Source organism: Cygnus atratus, chromosome 4 (assembly GCF_013377495.2).
Source record: "Cygnus atratus isolate AKBS03 ecotype Queensland, Australia chromosome 4, CAtr_DNAZoo_HiC_assembly, whole genome shotgun sequence".
In the NCBI taxonomy this organism is placed as follows: domain Eukaryota; kingdom Metazoa; phylum Chordata; class Aves; order Anseriformes; family Anatidae; genus Cygnus; species Cygnus atratus.
In genome coordinates this window covers 44,289,870-44,304,080 of record NC_066365.1, presented here as the reverse complement: position 1 = coordinate 44,304,080, position 14,211 = coordinate 44,289,870, and the positions used below count along the sequence as shown (strand labels likewise).

General features: G+C 38.7%; 1 protein-coding gene across 5 annotated transcripts in view; it reads right to left on the bottom strand.

The window, feature by feature from the left end:
* Window positions 1-14,211, bottom strand: part of PRDM5 (PR/SET domain 5) — an 88,865-nt gene that overhangs the window by 62,316 nt on the left and 12,338 nt on the right. For all 5 annotated transcript variants that reach the window (XM_035551838.2, XM_035551851.2, XM_035551842.2 and 2 more), the window contains exons 3-4: window positions 10,069-10,191; window positions 865-1,048 (exon numbers count right to left, since the gene is read on the bottom strand). In XM_035551838.2, the coding sequence (XP_035407731.1) occupies window positions 865-1,048; window positions 10,069-10,191 (307 nt within the window). The remainder of the gene's footprint in view (window positions 1-864; window positions 1,049-10,068; window positions 10,192-14,211) is intronic.

Here is a 14,211-nt window from a genome sequence, read left to right as displayed (position 1 = left end):
AGGCTATAGTCATGTGAGATGAACTCTTTTAGTTCAAAAAATTGATCATAACTTGTCATGAAATCTGTGTTCACCCTTTCACTCCTCTCAGTAACTCAGAGGACTGGCTTCCCCATATTAGGCAAAGAATCCCAACCCAACCCAAAATAAGATAAAAATCATACAAGAGTTCAGAGCAAACCTGGGGAGCCTTCCAGTTCCCCAGTCCCATACAGTTAGTGTTGTCTTTCTTCCTCGTTACTTCCAGGGAACAAATGGATTGAGAGCAGCCATGAGGAGACAACATGGGAGAACCGGTGGATGAAAACTTGTTCATAAGCCAGCAGTGTGTGCTTACAGCTCAGAAAGTCAATTGTATCCTGAGCTGCATTAAAAGAAGTGTGGCCTGCAGGTCAGAGGAGCACCTCTTCTTTGAAGAAAGGCTAAGAAAGCTGGGGCTGTTTAGCTTGCAGAAGAGAAGGCTCTAGGGAGACCTCATTGCAGCCTTTCGATACTTAAATAAGGCTTATAAGGAACATGGAAAAGGCTTTTTACAAGGGTAAGTGATAGGACAAGGGGAACGATTTTAAACTGAAAGAGGACAGGATTAGATTAGATATAAGGAAGAAATTCTTGACTATGAGGGTGGTGAGGCACTGGAACAGGTTGCTCAAAGAAGTTGTGGATGCCCCATTCCTGGAAACACTGCCATGTTTTTGCCAGGTTGGGCTTTGGGCAACCTGATCTAGTGAAAGATGTCCCTGCCCATGGAAGGGGGCTTGGACTGGATGATCTTTAAGGGTCCCTTCCAAACCAAACTATTCTACGATCTTATGATTCTACTTTTAAGCACTCAAGTTATACTATTTGCCACATATTGTTCACCTGCATTCTTTTCACCAGCTGGTTGCACTTCTTTATTGCTGCCAGAGTCTTCATCTTCCTGGATAACAGTTACTTCTTCCTCTTCCTCCTCCTCTTCTTCCATGTCACTGTCCAAGTAACCAATCAGAAGTTCTGTGTCTGTTTCAATATCATCCACGGCCAGATAGAAAATATTTTCCCCTTCCTGTTGCAAACCATAAGTAGAAGCAATGAATAACTGTGTCAAAAGTAAAATTTAGAGACAAGTCTGGGACCCTGATACTAGCCCTGAACTATAGAAGGGCTAGCTCCATTCCCCAGGAGGCACAAAGCTGGAAGAGCCTTTCTTAGATTTCTTTCCCAATGTGGCTGCATGGATAAAGTGCCTTTGTATTCTGGAAATAAGTCCCACCTCACCTAGGAGGCTCTTCCAATTTGCACTGTAGCCTAGACCAAAGTAAAGGTGTTAAAGTCCTCCTCTCTTGCCACACTCTGCCTGACAAGAACTTCAGAGTTTGAAAATGCAACATTCGATTATTAGAAAAATGATGAAATTTAAATAACCAATAAGCTTTAGCTCTGTCATCTATTGGCTGCATGAGTTATAATCCAGCTTTCAGTAACAGGTTTTCGTACTGATTATTAATGTTTTTTGGATTCCCAGCTCTCTTCATCAACAGACTTTCAACCCTGGTCAGTTATCCTCACTATTAAGTTAGCAGGCACGTCTTTTAAAAGCACTTTAAACCACTTGATCAAAACTCTCTGCTAGTTTAAATCACAGAAGGCCAAGGATCCAGCCCAGATTCTGCATGAGATCAAACTATGTAATAACAAGGTCCAAAAACTTCTCCACAATGACTAAAAAAGTTTCCAAATAGATACATAAGCTAACAATTTTGGCCTTTGACAATGTTAAATTAAAGTTACCAAGGCAGGTCAGAGTAGAAGCTGTAACAAAAACAGCTGTCTCCCTCCTAAGCTGCTATATGGAGCTCCTTTTTTTGCTCTATTTGAACAAATTGCTTTGGTTGCTCCCCAAGACACCAAAAGGAGATGCATGTTTACGTAATGAAGACTTCCAAGTTGTATCATAAATCTTAAAGCTTATCTGATTAACATCCAGGGAAGTTAACTGAAGCTTCTTTACATTACTTCTCGCCATATATTTAGTACCAAGCTTCATAGCACAAGGACAAGATAATGATTTTTAATTTTTGTAATATACTAAGATTAATTTAAACTGTCAACAGGGATTTAGTATTTCTCTTGTTTAGAAGGTCTGTTATATATTACAGAAGTTATTGTCACACAACAGTGAAGCCTATTTAATCCAACAGACTTGTAGCTGCTGCTTCCTTCTAGGACACACCAAAACTAATTAGGTATTTTTTCAAGACAGATTGTGCAGCCCAGATATCTATCAGCATGCCACCCTAACTTTTGTGTATGTACATCTAGTTGTTGTTTTTTTTATGCTTCTGTCAAGAGTTTCAGAGTACTTTAATTTACTGCAGTCTAAACTCAAAGCATCTCCTGCAACTCTGATGTGAGGAAAGGCGGAAAATCTTTCTATATTCAGTCTCCACTTAGGATAAAATGACTGGGGTAAACCCCCAACACATCAGGGGTTCAGGACAAACATAAAAAGCAAGACAACCTTATAAATGCATGCAGAAGCCCACATCTATTGCTGGCTTACAAAATAAAAAAAATAAAAAAATAAAAATGCATGTATGCCACGTAAAAATTTTACTAATTAAAGAACCAAATGGAGCACCTTTCAATTAGATCACACATGACATATCTAGCACCACAAGATGGTATAATCTGGGAGTGCAGAAATCAGAACTAAGGATTCTCATTACCTAGACCAAGTGTGTGAATCCCAACAACCAAGCTCTTCTCAGTACTGTTGCATTCTCACCTCCGCACCTCCCCAGTGTGCATCTGGGATGTATTTTAGGGCTATTCATGTCAAAAGGCGTTCTCCTGATTCTGTCCCATTTGTGTACTTCTGGTCAACAATAATAATAATAATGGAAGAAGTACTAAGGACTTTCAATGCCTGAGTAATCTGGATTGCATTCATACTGAAAAGAGTTTTAATACCAACCCAACGTAACACACAACTCAAGCTCATTCCTCCTCCAAAGCTAATTTGTTCGGGTTTTCCAGCTATGCTAATTGTCTGGTATTCTTAGTGCTAATTAAAACAGATATACCTCCACTGTAGTATCTCCTCAGGCTGCAATGGGAGTTCTCCAGAAACCACAGACAAAGGAATTTAAATCTCTCCCTCCCCACCAGCAACACCTGCATGAAGTGCATCTATCTACATGCACACATACACAGACATGGTGAAAGTAGTAAAACATCTTTCAAACAATTTTAAAGACCCTCACGTTTACTAAGAATACGTGTGCTTCATAACAGAGGAGGCTAGCAAGGAACATGGGCCAACAAACATTGACAGCCCCATCCTACTGTTTCATCCAAAGCAGATCATGATCACTCATGAAAGCTGAAAATACAGGAGGAGCAAATAGTCTTGTACTGCCCGAGTGAGAATGGAGCCTCTTCATTCTCCAGGGCTTGATCAGCTGGCTCCAACCCAAACCTTCATTATCTTTACCAAGTTCCCCCATGTGCCCACAACTACTGCTCTTAAAGCATCATTAGCTGGCTTCTCTCCACACCCAATTTCCCAGCAGCAAGGAAGCTCTTCAGCCTACCTGTTCTGCCAGTTCTCCTTTGGTAGCTCTCCAAACAACCATGCTCCCTTTTCCTTGATCTTTGCCTGCAGCTCCAAGGTTTCCCACTTGCCAGAGCACTAGGCAAGGTCTGTGAGGGTAGAAACTCCACGCCAGGAAATGTGTGGAGGTGATTCCTTAGGGAGGGTGCCAGGGGAAGGCAAAGCCACAAGCCCGGACATAGGAAAGTTCAAAAAGGGCATGCCATGCCAGGAAAGACACAATCAGAATAACATCTGCACAAGTAGGGACACCTACAGAGGCTTTGCCAGCACCATAGCTTCTCAAGATCTCCAGGAGAGACAGGAGAATCCACAACCTCTCTAGGCAAACTGTGTCAGTAAGAAAAAAAAAAAAAAAAAAAAAGTGTTTCCTGAAGGTTGGAGGAAACCTTATGTGTTTCAGTATCTGCCCACTGCCTTTGTCCTGTCATGGGGCAACACTGAAGAGTCTGGCTCCATCTTCCTTGCACCCTCCCTTCAGGTATTTGCACACACAGATGAGATCCCCCTGAGCCTCCAGTCCCTTCATCACCTTTGTGGCCCTTCACTGGACTCTCTCCAGGAGCAGGGTGTCTCTCAGAGCAACAGGCCCAGAACTGGACACGACTCCAGATGTAGCCTCACCAGCGCTGAGTATATGGAAAGGATCATCTCACTTCAGCAACAGTATCTGAACAGCGATAGTGTGTACTCAAGAGCAGATAAACGCCTATCACTCTGGAATCAAAACATTGTTGTTGTTGCTGGAAAAAGAAAAAATTCAAGAATCAAGCAGACTTTTGAATTCTCCCCACTGAGCATATGGGAAGCCAACAACTATGTTCATTTTACTTCTTACATTGCATAACAAATTAATCATTCCTCTGTAATACTCAGTGAATTTCAGGCGCTCATAAAACAGTTTGTCCTTGCTTTCCTTGCATCTTCTCTCGCTCTTGCCTTTGGATAGTCTGGTTTTACTACACTTATTATAGCGCTGTCTCTCACATACTAATAGTCCTCTGTCACACTTGTGAAATATGATTTTAAACCACACTACCACTTCACAGTAAACATCCTTCTTCGCATTAGTTTTTGCTAATCATTATTCTAGCTCATGGTTTTCTGAGCTACAGCAGACCATCTCAGTGCCTGCTTGCTAATGAAATAATATTTGAATTTAAAGCTCTAGCTGGCTGCGATTCTGTTTATAAAACAGTTTTCACGTTAACAACAACAGGATCTTTTTTGCATAGTAATCTCCAGCAGGGAGTGTTTAATAAAATTACAACTGATAAACAGATAAGTGCATACATTCTGGATAGAAGAATATTGAAAATATAATACTCTACCACTCTAAAAACTGAAAAAACAAAACTGCAGAATTTTTGACAGGAACCATTTCCCTTTGATTATGATAATTACAATGCATTTTTACTCCATATAACAAATCATGTTTATAAGCAAATAGATAAGAATAGCCCAGAGCAAAATAGATTAGAATTCATATAGTTTCTGTTAATGCAAAAGTTGTAATCCTAAAGCTACTTTAAACATAACAGAGGATTAACTCATTCAATTACTACTTGAAATAAGTTGGAGAACCCTGCAGCAATTCGACTGCAAAATACTAAGAAAAACAAATGGTACATATGCTGCTACCCTCCAACCTCTCCGTTCTTTTCCAGCAGTCACACATTGGCGCTACTTACGCAACAGTTGTTAAAAATACTTGCTGTGTGTTCCAAGTCAAAGAACACCCAGACATCACAGCTCCACCCTTGAGCTGTGACAGAACTCAGAGACCAGCATGCACCCCACAATACCACCAAAAGCTCTTACCAGAACTAGGGTTTTAGTAAGAAAGCGCTGCATTACAGGAAAGAAAAAAAAAGGAAGAAAAAAAAAAACATTTCAAATAATTCCCAGGCCCTCTATGTTGTCTTTTCACCACAGGAAGCATTTTGTGCAGGGCCTAAACGTGATCATTGTATACAATTAACCTATAATGAGCTAATCATATTTACCAGTCAACCCCAGGATGTGGTTTACTGAGGCACATGCATCCACTTCATTTTCCTTTAAACTAAATACCAAGCACTAGGCAGCAAACAGTGAGCTGATCACTTCATTTTTGACATGAGATTACAATGGTTATCACCACTGGAGTGAAACAATCAGATTAAAAAGCGTTCTCACAGTCAACCAAAAATCTTCTGTTGGAGTATTTGGAAACTGGGAAGAAAAATAGTGAGAAACAGAAATAGTGGAAATTAGCAGCAGTGAGAAAAAAATAAGGAATCATTTGGCTTCCATTCACCTTTTTTTTTTTCCTAGTTCATACAAAGTCTCTTAGAAAATTTTAAAAGGGCAACTGTGAAGCACACAACCTTTATTTTCCACGTTTTACAGGCTAGTATCATAAACATTGGTCATATATTTTTAATTATTGTTAACTTGCAAGATTCAGTAGTAAAATTTTACCTTAAAGAGTAAGCAGAAAAACAGAGAGAAAAATCAAATGCTTGTTTAAAAATTCCAGACAAGCTCATAAGAAGTCTTCGCAAAATAAAAGTGTCTAGAAGAATTTTGTGTTTCGTAAGGGTAATTATAATGTGCTTGTTAGAACACAGTCTCTAGCTATCTCTAAGTATTTTATTTACTCTTCTGAGTTAGTTTTCTAAAACTATGCAGACATATTCTACTTAATTATATAATGCATGATCATTCAGTTGGTTTAAGATTAGGATTTTGTTTGACATAGCGATCTGTATTTTGAATTCTTTTCATCTTTTAATTATCTTAGGTATTTGTTCAGCAATGCAACTTATGTTTTTTTGCAGCCACAAAATTACAATGAAGCTAAAGCAACTTTATATGTGTAACTTACAACTTTTTCCTCTTTGTAAAACATAATTTCATCATCCTTGTGGCAAGCAGGCAACTCACAATTCAAATTAAAGGATACTATTACTGGAAATACTCCAGTAACATTTTGCCCACTGATTTCATAAAGCAAAATATTACTGAAACAAGTAGCCTTAAATCTGCCTATCATAAAGACAAGGAATGTGGAAGCAAAATTCTGAAGGATTTGTGGGCTTTTTTTTTTTTTTTTTTTTTTTTTTTGCCTGAAGGAATAGCAGAGCTTTGGGATTTTCACCTCCATCTACTAAAGTGAAACCAAATCCTGGAAAGAAATATGTGCATTTTTAGCTTTATTCAATACAAGTAATACCTATTCATGTTATGTGTAATTAAATACATATGTGTACATATACACACACACAATTTCAAGGTCACCCACAGAGAATGCACAAGTTATATTGTCAGCTGATTATCGATGGTACTTTAAAAATGAGATAATTTAGTAAATTTTTGTTTGCGTTCATAAATTTGCCTCCGTGATGCTTTTCATCAATTTGTACATACTGATGTTTATTCTTTTTCCCCCTCTCAACTTTTCCATATGTTTTTCTGTGGAAGTTTTTATAGGACTTTAATACTTCTGGCACATTTTTTCTTTTTAAGTCATCTTGTGTAACTCCAGTATGATCCTTTAAAAAGACACGCAAAAAGCACCAAACACATACTAAATGAGATATAGCATTATGCAATCCAACATAATAGTCTGTTTTTATTTCTTTATTTAAAGAATCATTTTCACTAGCAAAAACCCACTGGTATGCATTGGATGTGACATTCTATTAAGACTTCTGTTCAGAAATTCAGGTCATTTTACTGAGTGTTTTATTTAAAAAGTAATAACAAACATTACTTGTTCACACTGCTCCCTCTTGTGAACCTTACTTTGCATTTGCCAACATTGACTGTAATTTGTTATCACACTGCCTATTCACTCATGATAACATGTATTTGACTAATGCCTAGGACTGATGACCATGGATGAAGAGGACCTTGCAAATTTAGTTCTATAAGCAGGATGACAAATCATTTGAAAGATCTTCATCTGTCAAGCTTTGATATAACAGAAAGACAAAGGCTGAAGGAAAAATATAACGAAATAGTTGCACAGGCAATGGTCATACTAAATTAACCATTGACTTGTCACAGACATCATGGAAAAGCACAATGAAACAGTCATTTGGTCAAGGCTGACAAGTTTTTGCTGCATGGATGAATAGTGAACACTCTTTCCTGTGTTACTCTAAATTAAACTATAGCCTGGATGTAAAGATCTGAAGAGATCACAAAAAGATGACAGAATAGAGGCCAACAGGATAAGCTGATGATAAAGCTGTCCACACTAACCTAAGACAGGAACAGCAACAAGGTCCAAAGAAACAACACCAGCAGCAAAATTGCAGTCACATTCATCCATCAATATTTGATGGAACACCAGAGACTGGTGAAGATTTTTATTTGGAGAGAAACTGGTTGGTCTGGAAGACAGAAGTAGATCTCTGGTTTCTACAGAGATCATTCTTGAATTTTCATTTGCACATGAGATCACCTGGAATAAAGCAGCAGATGTACACCATCGACTGGCATTCAGTAAAACTAGAGCTTTGGAAAGTAGGAGGCCAAATCAAGTGAAGGCAGACAGATAACCAGTCAGATGTGCCAACACGATGCCACTGCTAATAAGTAGCATTCAACTACTGTGATAAAGGAATAAGTGCTAGGCAGAACAGATGTAGTACAACAGTAGAATGGAAGTCACAGAAAGGCACACAACTGGGACATGAAGAGGGAGGCCAAAACGAGGTATACAAGGGTATTTGGAAGCAGTGGACAGTGCTTGCTTAAAATCCTAATAAGCAAACAGCCCCTCTGGCGAATATGAGATTTAAGGAGCCGACAAGTCATCAACAAAGAAATTGAAATTACCACTGTTGACAGCCATCAATGTGCACCTTCCCCAGAACTACATGCTGAATCTTCACTAACTCTTTTTTTTTCATGTAAACATTTCTCTTCTCAGCAAAGATAAGTAAACATTGTTTAAACTCTGTTTCTCAACAGAGAGAAACATCTTAAAATATTTTTGTTTGACCTCAAAATAAACTGTTTTTTAATTCTTTTTTTTCAAGGATCTGAAGGAAAGTCCTAGGAAAAAAGTAATTTCAATACGAAAAAACAGAGTAATAATTTTAAGAAATGCTGACTAGCATTTATCCTTTTACTATCTTCCGAATGTTTCCCCTTCACAACATTAATAAATAAATAAATGCAGATTTGGATTACATTAACAAATAGCTTGCATTAACCTGAAACAGCTTTTTTTGGCAAATGCGTATTTTGAGAAAAAAATAACACAGCTATGTAATTCTTGCATACATGGGACTAGAAATTATTTTACTGAGCTGTTGAAAAAATATGCAGATAGATATTGTCCTTTCAGAGATTATGAAAGAAATGAACTATAACTAGAAAAATACATCTGTCTTTGCTACCGTTCTGCAAAGTCACAGAATGCTTCCAAAAATGAGAGATTAAACAAACTAAGACTCCTCAGGTTGAGAAAAGAGCAGTCAAGTAAGAAGGAACGGATATAATAGGGTTCTATAAAATCAAGAATGGCATAGAATACTGAACAAAGTGACTATTCACTGTCACACAAGGACTAAGGGGAATCAAGTGAAATTAAGAAGTTGCTAAAAGAAAAACAGAAGCATGTTTCACATAATATGTAATTAAAACAGTGGAACTTATTACCACAGAATGCTGCAAATGACAAATATAAAAATGTAAAAAAGAGTTGGATAAATTCAGATCTGCAGCCAAGATTAGAAAAAGAAAAATCTTTTTTTATTAACTTATCCTCAAGCACTGTATGATCATCCTACCAGATAATTAGATCCTTCAATTCTCTGTTTTCTACAGGAATAATTTAAGCACCATGCTTGCTTTCAAACTTGTCACACTGTTCTATTAAACTTTAAACTAACTACAAAGTAAAATCATGACTCTACTTTCCTAAGTCCATACCTGAGTTCAGCATGAAACACAACTAGGCCTCTAAACCACTAATCTCGATTCAGTCAAGTATATACCTACATCGTTAATATTTTAAAATCCTACCATGACAAAAAACTGTATTCAGGCAAAAGCTTAATTTGACTAAGGCTCTAGTGAGAAATTTAAACTTCTGTTAGCATAGTGAATGAAAAACTGGAAGTCATTTTTTCTTCTAAATGTAAACGGTTTGTTTTACTACAAACCAGGAGAAATAGTTTGTATAAGTTACTCAGTGCAAGTCCATCTCAGTCAATTAATACAGATCTTTCAAAGAATACCAGGTTCTAACTAACGACAGTCTTTTCAGTCTTTCAATCTTGTATTTATGGTACCATATTTAAGCACGACTGCTCACTTCTAAAAAAAAAAAAAAGGTAGGAAAACGAAAGCAGCATGGCTACTATGTTTCTCAGATCTTACAATTTTATTGCAAGAGACAAAGATCAAATAGGAGATCAAATTTACAAATTAATCACAGGAAGCAAATGGTAGGAATCCACCAAATCTACCTGGATGGCTGCCAGATTCTTTTGTTCTTGTGACGGAGCCTCGTGGACAAAACGCAGCCAGTTAGAATGGCGTGGATTGCTTGCATCCAGTATATAAAGGACTTCACCTTTACTGCCACGAACCTGAAACATTCAAAAAAAATCAACACAAAATTAAAACTTACCATCTAGCATATCTACTGAACATATACTAACAAGTAAAACGTTAATGTGTGCTGGTGTCAGCAAGATGATCTTGCATTCAACAGGTACTCACAGCTGTGCTGCACATTCATATTTTTCTATGTAAGTGCATTTATCCACCTCAAAATATGTAAGCAACTCAAATCCAGCAACTGGGGTCAGTTTCTTTTGTTGAGTTCCCAGTTTCTTTTCTTAGCCTTTCCTCTACTAAACAAACCTCTCTGCTTTATGACTGACTCCTGGGTCTCACTCATCTGACAGTATGATCACTTTGCTCATGTTCTTTCCTCCCACTTTATTTTGTCAAGTCCACCTCTGCTTACTATCTTGCCAGAAACTGACATAATCTGAGAGGTCCTCTCCCATTCAAATCCTATCATCCCTTCTCCAGATTTCCTTTCAGAGTTCTTCTCCTTTACATGTTTTAATGCCAGCATTTCACTCCTCCAGTATATCTAATTCTTCTCATACTTCCCTGTCTTTTGTCATTCAGTCTGTCACTGACCATTTTCCTACAAATTAAGGTTATAAACTTAGCTGCCTCCAAGTCCTGGACAAGCTTGAGAAGTGGGCTCACAAGAACCTAATGAGGTTCAATAAGCCTAAGTGCAAGGTGCTGCACCTGGGTCGGGGCAACACCAGACATGAGCATAGACTGGGAGAAAAACTCATTGAGAGCAGCCCTGCAGAGAAGGACTTGCGGGTTCTGGTGGACAAAAAGCTCAGCATGAGCCAGCAGTGCACATTTGCAGCCCAGAAGGCCAACTGCATCCTGGGCTTCATCAACAGAGACATGGCCAGCAGGTCAAGAGAGGGAATTGTCCCTCCTCTGCCCAACTTGGAGCACTGCATTTAGGTCTGGGCCCCCAGCACGAGAACGATGTGGATCTGTTAGAGCTGGTCCAGAGGAGGGCCACTAAGATGATCAGAGGGCTGGAGCATCTCTGCTGTGAAGAAAGGCTGACAGAGCTGGGGCTGTTCAGCCTGGAGAAGAGAAGGCTCCGGGAGACCTCATTGCGGCCTTTCAGTACTTAAAGGGGGCTTATATAAAAAGATGGAGAACAACTTTTTACACAGGCCAATAGTGATAGGACAATGGGGAACTTTGAACTAAAAGGGGAGATCTCGATTAGATGTTAGGAAGAAATTCTTCACTTAGAGGGTGATGAGGCACTGGAACAAGTTGCCCAGAGAAGCTGTGGATGCCCCATCCCTGGAAGTGTTCAAGGCCAGGCTGGATGTGACTTGGGCAACCTGGTCTAGTGGGTGGCAGGGGACTTGGGACTAGATGACCTTTAAGGTCCCTTCCAACACAAGCCATTCTATGACTCTATGATCTTCTAGACTGCCTTGTCCTTTGCTCATTATGTTCTTTCTCTAGCAGATCCTATTCACCCTTTTCTGCCAAATCCTAAATCCAACTCTTTCTACCTAGTCTCACGTCTCCAGAGAAATCTCAATCTTAACTGCAAACAATTACAGAGTACGTCTAAATCTGAACACAACTTTTGTTTGTTTGCAGCTTCCCTTTTCTGCAAAATTACCAATTGTTCAAGCAACTTACAAGCCCAAACTTGAATTATCAATTCTGTCTCCATTCCTATCCCACTGTTCCATCACTAAATGTTCTTTATCCTTGTTTATCACCAAACGCAACTTTTCTTCTTCCAAATTCCAAATCCAGCAAATATGGTTTCACTATTGTTAACTTTGCTTTTAACATATCTGTCCCACACCAATCCTAAATGTCCCAGAAACCTATAAAGCACTTTTTGAAAACTATATTCCTTGTTTCCCTTTCAAGTCTTGGAAGTTTGAGAGGTTTTTTTTGGTGTTTCACCCACACCCCCAGCACTTCCTGAGAACTATCTTCAGAACAAGGATCAATATAATTGCATTGATCTATCCCGTATATCTTGTTTTACAGCTCACTTGAATGTCCTTCATATATACCTATCCAAAGGACATATACGTAGCCTCAGTGAACAGTTGGTCAGTTTTAAATTATGCTTAGCTGGAACTGTATCAGAATAGGAGATGATTTCAGTAACAACAAATTAACATACTACATAGGTGAAGGGCTGTAAATTGTTTAGCCTGGGAAACAAACATGCTCAGGTTTTGCTCACTAAGTGAAGAAGACACTTTAAAGAACTGCCCTGCAGAACTGAAGGCAGATGTGTGACAGCTTTAACTAATGAGTCATTCCATTGTTTCCACTCCAGAATTTCAGTAGTAGTAGAACCCACCTCCCCAAATAATATTTACTGATACTTTTAACACCAGATCAAGCAAATTTTCCCTGCTAGCCACCATTTTAAAGAAAGAATTGCACATATATGTCATCTTCTTAACAGAGGCTTTTGGGTATCATTATAGATCCATAGAATTTTTATGACTGTGACAAAATTCCAGCTTCCACTGACAACATGAAAATAATAGTTAAAATTAGGTTACTATTTCTAAGTCATTCTTTGCCCTTAAAACAAAAAGAAATACTGCTGAAACAACATAGCTGCCACTTTGCCAGTGGCTTGCTGGTTTTGTTTTAAATAGCATGTCATTTAAATCTGATATAAAAGATAAAGAGCCATGAAAAAAGGTCATAGAGTCACACAAATTCCGTATGACTTATTTATATAAGGAACATATTTTCATCTGTCAACAAGAAGTGTCCAGAGTAGGTATTTTCTAAGAGCTGGGGATTTCAGCTACGCAAGATCAAAATTAGATTGTTGTCATTGCTTTGTATTTAAATTGCCCACATTCTTGCTGTATTTATTTCTAATAGATGCAATATCATATTCCTTCAGTATGACTGATTAAATTAACTAAACTTTAAAGATACCATTAGAAACAAAAACTGTATTCCATTACCGTGAGAGCTGGTGACAGCATGTTGTTCTCAGATTAAAACAAACAAAAAAACTGCTGTAGTTCTCCAAACAAATAAGTCTTCAAAATGTATTACTAATCTTCCAAAGACACTTATCTTAAGAGAGACTTATCATGAAAAGGTGCCAATATTTTGAACTTTAAAAGTTGTTTTACTTTCAAACACACAGATTAACCAGAGTAAAAAGTGTCAAACCTATATATTTAAATGCATCTGCAAATAATATTATATAACACTAAGAACTGGAACACTTTGCACAGAGAGGCAGTGGAGTCTCCATCCTTGGAAAGAGATACTCCAGAGCCACCTAGACATGGTCCTGAACAACCAGAGCTAGGTAGCCCTTCCTGAGCAAGGGGTTTGGACCAGATAAACTCCAGAGGTGTCTTCCAGCCTCAGCCATTCTGTGATTCTTTGACAACTCCATTGAGAAATAATACCTGCTCATTGCTGGAACTGTTGTTTCCACCAGGAACTTGAGCAGAATGACTGTAAATCATAAATGCAAATCCCAACTTCATGCAAAAAGACATGTTAGTGATGCATTTACCTCCTGAACAGCTCTCCTTCCCACCAAAGCCTTACAGAAGTGCTGCATTGACTATACTGCAATCACCACCCAGTTCTAAATAACCACAGAGCAGAACCTCACATTACAGAATCACGGAATCATCGAGGTTGGAAGAGACCTCCAAGATCACTGAGTCCAACCTCTGACCTAATACTACCAAGTCCTCCACTAAACCATATCACTAAGTTCAACATCTAAATGTCTCTTAAAGACCTCCAGGGATGGTGACTCAACCACTTCCCTGGGCAGCCCATTCCAATGCCTAACAACCCTTTCGGTAAAGAAGTTCTTCCTAATATCCAACCTAAACCTCCCCTGGCGCAACTTTAGCCCATTCCCCCTCGTCCTGTCACCAGGCACGTGGGAGAATAGACCAACCCCCACCTCGCTACAGCCTCCTTTAAGGTACCTGTAGAGAGCGATAAGGTCGCCCCTGAGCCTCCTCTTCTCCAGGCTGAACAAGCCCAGCTCCCTCAGCCGCTCCTCGTGAGAC